The following is a 9,772-nucleotide window of genomic DNA, read 5'->3' on the forward strand; positions in this document are numbered from 1 at the left end:
TCACACAGGTGTAAATAAGATCAGAATCATGCTAATAGATGGCACCTGTTCTATATAGCAGACATTCAAATACAGGAATAGAGGTAGGATTCAAGTTGTCTAGTCTTCAAAATTTTCCCCTGGGCTAAACGTTCCTTTCAGTTACACATGTATGACCCCCCTGAAATTAATGGTCTTACGTGAACATAGCTGAAAGCAAGGTTCCCACTGAAGTTAGTGGAGTTATTTAGGGATGGCTGTATAAGGAGGAAAAAAGTGCATTCAAACTGACAAGATCTCCTTATGCTTGCTAACCTGCAATTTTAAGATGTCAACAACATTTAAAAAGCCACTGCTGGTTAGGAAGCTTTGTTTGTTTTTAAAGATGTTTGGGTTTGGATAAACATTCCCTAGTTTGCAAACTAACTATTCTGTGGCTGTGCTGAAAGATGAGCATCTAACCAACTTGAAATGAAACTACCCAAATCCAAAAGTGAAACTGATCAGCCTGTTTTCATTAGCTATAACAGGCACACAGTAAGCATATGTCCTATAAAGTAAGTAATGCAGTTGTTCGTAATACAGGTAAGGACACTTTTGTTTTAAAAACAGTGGCCTGACTTTTGCAGTTGCTGAGCACACTTACTTTCAGTTCAAGTCGCTGGGAGCTGTAGGGGCTCAGTACCTGAGGCTTCATAAGGCCTTATGACTTTTTTAAGCGGAGGGGGTGAAATCTTGGCCTTCATAAACTCAATGGCAAAACTCCCATTGCTTGTAATGGAGACAGGATTTCGCTTCGTGTCCTGATGACTGTACCTCCATTAGACACTGCCTACCACGAGCCACTGGATGGCGCCCCAGTACAAGCTGAACTCTGCAGTGGGGCTGTGGCTGATTAACTCCGCGGAGCTAGCCCAGCTGCTGCTGACAAAGTAGTGTTATAAATCACTACTGAGAACAGAGAAGCGCCTGCCCCCTACCCGTTTGAATCGCGTTTCTCGTGGGACCGTAACCTCTGAAGAAGTGAGACCTACAGGAAACCAAGCTGAGCGGCTCGGTTTATGCAACTCAAGAAGAGTCTCTGGAAACAATCGTTAACAGTATATGGTGCACAAAGCATCTTTCTCCCCATCCCACCTCCCCCGCAGCATACCATAAAGAAAACACAGAAGACTAATAGACGACTGCCTTGCTTTGTCTCCATTGCGCAGGCGTCGGTAGTAAATTCACAACTTCGTGCAAACCCAGAGAGCGTGCAAGCGTTTTTGCACGACGCGTGGGGCATAGCTGCGTCCTAGCCTTTCCACCAAGCTTCAGTGTTTTCAAAGTAATGTGAGCATTTCATGGAACTTGGGTGATTGAAGTCTCCTGTTAATGGTGATTTCCCCACCGCTTTCCTCTGTCGCTCATTTCCACCCACCAGAAAAGCAACGAGCAACAACTAGTGTCCTACTTCCAGGAACTCTGAAATACTTTGCAGGGGATTAAACATACCCCCCACCCCCTCAATTGCTGGGGCTGTTGGTTGCTTGCCTATGTTATGCAGATGATCTGCTGCATTTGTATCCCCCCAAAACAGTTAGATGTAATGTGTCCTAGCCCCTGTACGGCCCTGGCAACTCCCCGTCCTCTGGGTTTACATAATGGAGGTCTCCTTCTCAAGGTGCAAGTCAAAACCAAGAGCAGGCGCTCAGCCTACAAATCCCAGCATTCCCGGCCCCGTAGCGCTGAGGAATGAACCAGCTGTTGAGGATGGCGTCTGCGCAATGCTGCGAAACCAGCTTCATAGTACCACACCCCCGGGGAGGGAGGGAGCGAGGGAGGCAACAGCATCTGAAACATTAAACCATCAGAGAGAGCCGGGGGGGGAGGAGAATGGAGTAGCAGAGCAATAGAGAGGGGGAGAAAATATTAGCGAGGGGAAAGCCAGCAGTGACTTTCTTAAAGGAAACTCCAGGAGGGGGAAATAAGGAGGAATAATGCACTAGAGGAAGGAGGTTGATAGTCGTTACAGAGAACCAGCAGCACCTACAGCAATTGACATCCTGCTGCAGTGCCGCTACCTTCGCTGACTGATACTGTCAATGGAGCTGGAAAATATTGTTGCCAATACTGTCTTGCTGAAAGCCAGGGAAGGTAAGAGAGAGAAACAGCAAGGGAGATGGAGCATCCCTGTCGCATTTACCCTCCTGGTAGTGGTAGGCGATGCATAGCCGGAGGAAGGGGGAAATGCACACTGGATTTTTAGACCCCGTGCTGATCCTGATCCTGATCCCTCTCGAGGTTGCATGTGGTTGAACCTGCGTTTAAAATGCTTATTTGAAACAAAAGAATGTTTATCTCCAGCTGTGAGGAGGTTCCGTGGGAGGATATTTTTGAGATCGCAGAGATTATAATGGTAAAATAGTCACCGCTTCTCTCCAATCTGATCCCACAGATTGTGCTATCTCAGAGTCTATTGTTAAAGGTCAACTGCAGATGCATTCATTCAAAAGGGTTAGCAAATATGCAAATAGCCTTTTATTCTGTATGGTGCGACTGGCAGAATACAGCCATTGCCTTATTCGGCATTATCAGGTGATATAATGTTGGTGGTAACTGTCCATTTTAAATCATTTTTTTTATCCTAATCCAGTTTTATGTGGAAAATCGAGTAAATGCAAATGGAGCGAGGTGACATGTAATTAGCTTCTACGGTGCATATGAAAAGAGACCTCGATCTGCAAAATAATGCATGGTTTCGGAGGGGATTTTGTGTGTGAATAGCTGAACTGGTGGCCGTTTCTTTGCTTGCTGTGTTACCAACAGATGATTGTATGAAACTGCTATTGAACGTTCTGGTTTGAAAGGCAGATCTGGTTAGATTTGTCAGAGGTGGTTAATGCTTGAAGGGAGGGGGGTAGAGAGAGGCTAACAGAAAACCCTCGCTAAAAATTATTGGTGCTCATCCTTTTAAAAATGCAACATATACGTTAAAAATATCCGGGCGAACTACAGAGCTAGCTGCATTGCCGAAGATGACTCTTTGAAAAAAACCCTGATGTGTACAGCGTGTTTTCAGAGGGGGAAGTGGTTTTCTGGTTTGAATGATCAGGTTTCTACTGAGCCTGGCTGAGAGGGTACCCTGTGCGAGGCTCTCACATCTTGAGACGATCATAACGGAACAGCTCATTAACCTGGCTTGCAGTATTTAATATTTTCATTCACTGCGTTTGATGAATGAAGAACCCCTTGCCAAAAACATAATGACTCCCATGTCTTCATTATCTCGCACATCTTTCCCATTCTCAGGCTCAGCCCTGTGTTTATATGGCACGCACGGATCTCAGCTGGACTTTCATTAGATAATGCAGCAGGGTATCCTTTAGCTGTTAAACTTGTGGAAATTAAATCGCTCCTTGGAAGGTTCCATCCACTAGAAAACCCATCTGACCCTTATTTCAAATGGTCACCCCCTCCTTTTTTTTTTTCTTCCTTGGGGGGAATGGAAGTTTCCATCAACAATAGCAGTCTTCATTGTTTATGTGGTGTCCCGTCCCCCCCACCCCTCCGGTAATAACACATTTGATCCTTTGAATTTGAAAACGTCACTTTTATGGGTCTCCAGTGTTTTAATGTAGAGGTAGCTTCCTTCCACTGTCTAATCCTGATGGTATTAGAATTCTTCTGTGTGGTAAGGACAGTGTGAACACCTGTGTGCAGGACATTGTATTCCACTGATGGCTAAGAGCTCAAGGGGGGGGGGGGGGGGGAACACTAGCGAAAACATCTGTGAGGAGCCACCTGGTGGTTGAAAATTATTATACATTACATGGCTTGGGGAAACAAATCTCTTGGCAGTCAAAATTATTACTTTTGAGATCACTACATGTGTATAGGCAGCAGGCCATTCCGAGTGCCACTGCTCTAGGGGGATAGAAAGTTAATTCCTCTTTGTGAGACTTTCAGATTTCTGGTAAATATACTGCAAAATCTTTAGTGTGGAGCCAATTCTGACATAGGCTTCTAGCTCCTTCTGATATTCCTCTCTTTTTCTTCCGTTGGAGGAACAGACCCTTTATTCTTTATAAAGTGAATTTGTGAAGCGTTAGATTATTACAGACTAACTTATTCTTAGTGGTATTGAGTTGGGGTGGTTAACCTTTATTTATTGGGCTAAGGAATTAGATTTTCCTGAGAAACCCCAGAAAGGGATTTCTGAACTGATCATACAGGATATTTATTTGTTCATGCTGTCAGAAGTCCACCAGCACCCAGCCGGAGATCTCAGTGACAAACAGCTCAGGAATTAAAGTTTAAGCTTCTTATTTCATTCCTTCTCCTTATGTCCAATTTGCCCCCAAACTTTGGTACCTAAACCAGGAAGCAATTTTACCTTGGGGATCCCCTCTCCACAGAAGCCATTTCAACAGAGATTTATTATGTACAGAGGCATACAATGCAGAGAGAAGATTTCATGGTGAATGAAAGCGGGATTGGTGTGATTTACAAGGAAACAAGTCCACGTGGAGGGACTTTTTGGTTGGTTAAAATAATATGTGGATCCAACATTGCTTAAACTTCAATATACTGAAAACAGCTACTAGAGAAAACTGTTCTAGATGTGATATAAACAGCAGGGTTTCGTGCACTTTCCTCTGAAGCAACTGGTACTGGCCCCTGCCAGAGACAGGACACTGGCCCAGAATTGGACCTCAAGTCTGATCCAGCCTGGCAATTCCTATTTTCTTACAGGAGTACAAATAAAGGAATATTAGTGTAATAAATGAGATAATTTCAACTATTACACCCAGCATTATAATAGCACATGAACGCCTGAGACAAAATAGTCAGATTTGCATAACAACATTTATATAACTCACAAGGGTATTTTGAGATTTACCTACAAAGTAAAGCCGTGAGATCCTCAGAATAAAATATGTGCTATATATATAGTACATTCAAAGAATACTAGCTATAGATCAGTGGATTATTCTTTTCTGACTTCAAACTGGAGCATTCTTATTTTCTGCTGGGTTTTTTATAGTATGGCCTAGGATATGTCTACGTGGCAATAAATAAAAATAAAGGACCCACGGAAGCAAGTCTCAGAGCCCAGGTCAATTGACTCAGACTCACAGGGCTCATGCTACAGGTCTAAAAATAGCAGTGTAGATGCTCGGGCTGGAACCTGGTCTGAGTCCCAGCTCCCCTCAGAGTTGAACATCGATGCTGCCATTTGTAGCCTTGTAGCATGAGTCAGCTGACCCAGGCTTTGGGACGCGCTGGCTGTGGGTCTTTTTTTTTTTTTTTGCAGTACCCTTGGAATATGATTGGGCATCATCAATATAGTCTCTTTCAGATTTAAGATCTTTAGTAATACGTTAAAGCATCAGTATTAACGTTCTTAAGAAATACAGTTATGTGTCATTTACAAAGAAGCAGTTAGGGTTGCCAACTCTCCAGGATTGGCCTGGAGTCTCCAGGAATGAAAGATTAATCTTTAATTAAAGATTGTTATGTGGTGAAATCTCCAGGAATACATCCAATCAAAACTGGCAACCCTAGAATCAATGTATTGCAAGAATTTTAAATTTGGCTATATACTGCATGGCCTTTTGCTACCCTTGATCATCAGGAAGTTCCAGTAATATTGAAAGAATTTATATAACAAATCCATTAGCTTGAATTGAAAGTTAAAGGTGCAGTAAAACTTCTAGGTTTGTAGCCCCCAAATTTACCCTATGTCTTTTGTTCCATGGCTGCAAAGTTTGTGAAATTTGTTGGAGGTGGTTTTGTTTAGTTTTAAAGCAAATGCTTCATAGCATTAGGGGGGTTTTAAAAATAAAAGGCTAGTACGCCTGGATGACCCCACAATACTAAAGGAAAGAGATGCATAACAGATTGTCTTGAGGTTTTCAAGATGTTATTACAAACTGCAACAAGTAAAAATATTCCTAAAAATAATCTGTGCTCTGAAGCAATTGTAGATGAATGAGACACCCGCTTGTACTGAGTACCAAGACTTTTAAAAAAAATTACTTAAATAACTCCAGAGTAATTGCATCTGAAACTGAATTTGCAAAAACTCTGGCCCTTTTCCTGAAAACTCTTGTGTATGTTCTTAACTGTACTTCCAGTTCAGTTAAGCCCATGCATAAGTATTGGCAGGATTCGGGCCTTTACTGGTTGCTGTTTTACCAAGAGTGAGGGTTTATATTAGCTGAAACAATAGGGGCAGATGATGGAGGTGAGGTAATATCTTTTATTGGACTAACTTCTGTTGGTGAGAGAGCCAAGCTTTCAAGGGACTAATGTGGCTGCAACAACACTGCCCTGAAACAATAAGGACATTCTGAAAATGACAGGGGCTCCACCAGCCCGGGAGTTGCTCAAAGAGATGGAAATGAAGAAAGTAATTAAACTAAATAGCGAGGTTCAATCAATGGCTATGGCTTGACGTTTTCTGACAAGCAAAACATTATAGCAAAGGGGCCTATTCTGCTCCCACTGAAGTACTAGGGCGAGGCTTCAAAATGGTTTTAAATCAAGGTTTCAACAAGCCTGCAACATTAAATCCAGTAAGGAGAACTATGTCAAAGACTTGGAAGTAGAGCTAGATAAATATTTTCCAGCAAATATTGGTTTTTAGAACATTTACTTTGGCTTTGCTTGTGCTCCCTTTATGCAAGCTCATTTTGTGATTGTTATAGGAGCACAACCATCAGTGGAAAGTGGATTTTTAAGCTGAAATTGACCTGGAAAGCAAACTTTAAATTGTTTGTATAAAACAGTCATGCCAGAAACCTGATGATTATAATAAAGAATTGCACTCATCCAAACAATGAACAGAACCAATGCACTGTGACTTATGTGAACAGTCATAACTGAACAATGCAGCTCAAATTGCAAGTCATGGAATAAACAATTAGCACACAAATAAACCTTAATTCAATAATTGCAAGTAATGAATAAACGCAAGAAAAATTTGACCTGTTTGCAGAATGTTCCTGATTTTATAGGCAATATTAATCATGTAAATTATTAATTGAGTTATAAGCTGTACTCAGAAACCTGTATTTTAAATGGTGTTTTTGAGTGTGAAGGTTTGTTTCTCTCTCGCTCTCATTTTATTTTTTAAAGTGAAGTTTCCTCAGTTTCATATTTCTTTTCTCAGTACACAATTGTGTTACACAACCTACCAAGTTTTATGAGGTTTCAGTAGAAATTATATCGGGTTTAACTAAAAGGAAAAAGTAATTAGGAACAAAACAGATACGCTGGACCATCTTTTATTAATTTGAAAAAGAACAGACACCAAGGGTAAGGAGCATATGAAGATAAACTAGATAGCTAAATAATAACAAGTGTAGTCATCCAGTTGTGTCATGATTTTGGAAAACCAGGATATGTAATACACACTTGCCCAGACACTTAAGATAAAAGCACAACAAAGAGGCCTTGATGTTTCAAAAACACAAGATATAGGTAAAAAACAATGACTGTAAAGCAGCAAGGAAATAGACTAGAGGGTGAGTACCATTAAGGGACAGATCTCTCTCTTTTTAACACTTCTCTCTCCCTCCCAGGTTAAGTACTTATCATGAAAGATAATGGGGAGGGGAATACCCCTATATATTTGTCCATTAAAGTAAATGAAATGAATATTACTTTCAGTTTTGATATAATGCATCCATTTCAGTGATCTCAGAAAGAGTAGCTGATAAACTGACTTGTTTAAACACTCATTCAACCATGATGTGCACAAAAGCAACTTTTCCTCTGGCAAATTCCATTATTATGATAGAAGCCCTGAAGTAGCAAAATCATAGTTTGCTTGGAGGTGAGCAGAGTTTGCCATGAAGAGCCTAATCTTGATTTTCCTGTTCAGGCAAAATTCCTACTGTGAGCAGATTGGGCCCAGAATAGGCCACACTAAATATATATAGCATGCCAAAACATTAGGAAGACAAGGTGGGTGAGGTAATATGGGACCAACATGGCTACAACTACACTGCATGAACCACTAGGAAGTTTACTGTGTATGGATAACAAGAGTCACAAGAAATCAGGAAATAGGAGTATGGATTGTGATGCCAAATTCTCTTGCAAAAAGGGAACATAGTGGGGGGAGAGAGCTTTCTTTCCACAGTGCAAGTGCTGCAGCGCTACCATATGCTACAGTCCTTACTAAAATGAAAACAACTTGAAACTATCTAAGTAAACCTCAATCAAGAAGATATCCAACCTGTAAATGCAAAACAGAGGGTTATAATGCAAGCTCATATTAAACATAGGCAGGGGTGAAAGTAAGTTAAAGGACTTACCGGTATGCTGGAGTCCTGAGCAGGGGTGTGGCTCAGGGGTGATTTAAAGGGGTTCCAGCAGCCGGTCTCGGGTGGCGATTTAAAGGGCCTGGGGCTCCTGCTGCTGTGGGGAGCTCCGGCCCTTTAAATCGCCGCCCCAGCCCCACTGGCAGAGCCCCGGGGTAGCGGCAGCAGGGCTCCCGTGGGGATTTAAAGGGCCCGGGGCTCCGGCTGCTGCGGGGAGCCCCGGGCCCTTTAAATCGCCAGCCTGGGGAAGCCAGTCCTGTCCGGCATGGCGTACCAGCTCTTGCCAGTATGCAGTACCGGACCATATCTGCTTACTTCCACCTCTGAACATAGGTATATAGTGGCAAGGGGAAATCAGAAGATATACATACATTCATTGATTTAGGCTCAAAATGCACAGATTTTTTTTTTTGAAGATAAAAATACACAAAACCTAATATAAATATTTTCATGTTTCTTCTTAAATATCCCTGAAAACTTTCTCTGAAAAAAAAAATAAAAGCATCCTCTCATCCTGGCTGGAAGTGAAAACTACTTTGTGCTAGTGAATGACCAAGATCAGATTATTTTTGTTTTCGCTGTTCATTTCAGTCCCCTTAGACAATTGGTATAAAGGGTGAAGTGTAAATTAGATTGTACTAGCTATACCAGTAGTATAACTCTAAGGTGCCATAAATAACATAACTAAGAATTTTTTGTTAAATCTGATTATCTGGATAGTGCCTTTGTCTTAACTGTTTAAAACGTCACACACCTGGTGTGATGGGCAAATCATTACACTTTTGTCCTCCTTTTCAGAGCTTGGGATAGGAACTTTTTAAAGATTTTTGGATACATTAGTATTACCAGCATCCAGTACTTAACAATCTTGAGTAACCCCTCATCCCACCTCCCCAAAAATTATGAGATTAAATTAAAAATGAGATTTTTAAAAAAGCAATCAATTTAGGATTATTTTATTTGCCTTTGGGTATTGAGCCGTTGGGGTTCATGTTTTCAGGAAGTTCTCAACCATGAGAGCTAGGAACTTGCAAGGAAAGAGAGAGAATGCTGAGATTCTTACATAATTGCACGATTCCATGAACTGAGGCTTTTCAACAAACACAGAATATTGCAAGACTTACAATGAAAACACAAATTGGCAATACTGAATAGACAAACAACCCTGCTGCCAAAGTTTGACTGTAACAGTATTCTTGAATAAGATTTTTTTATTATAAAAATGGTGGTGGTTACAGAATATTAGGGAGAGTGAATAAAAACAATAACCAGAGCAATAAACTACATAGGAAATACAAGTTGTAAAAATAATAATGGATCTGCTAGAGGGCATGTTCTAGTTTGGAATCCACTATCTTTCAAAGAGCGCTTTGTCCTATACAGACCAATGATAAGAGTAAATCTTATGTATAGTACTAACAATTTGATTAAATAACACACACACACACACACACACACACACACACACACACACACACACA

The 9,772-nt window shown here is 41.1% G+C and overlaps 1 protein-coding gene across 1 annotated transcript in view; it reads left to right on the forward strand.

The window, feature by feature from the left end:
• The first annotated feature begins 1,921 nt into the window (after nucleotides 1-1,921).
• Nucleotides 1,922-9,772, forward strand: part of GRK5 (G protein-coupled receptor kinase 5) — a 239,237-nt gene continuing 231,386 nt past the window's right edge. Inside the window, exon 1 of the mRNA XM_029911366.1 lies at nucleotides 1,922-2,115. Coding sequence (XP_029767226.1) covers nucleotides 2,064-2,115 — 52 coding nt within the window. The 5' untranslated portion in view covers nucleotides 1,922-2,063. The remainder of the gene's footprint in view (nucleotides 2,116-9,772) is intronic.

The sequence above is a fragment of the Terrapene carolina genome, unplaced genomic scaffold (assembly GCF_002925995.2).
Source record: "Terrapene carolina triunguis isolate 2854851 unplaced genomic scaffold, T_m_triunguis-2.0 Scaffold95, whole genome shotgun sequence".
Lineage (NCBI taxonomy): Eukaryota > Metazoa > Chordata > Testudines > Emydidae > Terrapene > Terrapene triunguis.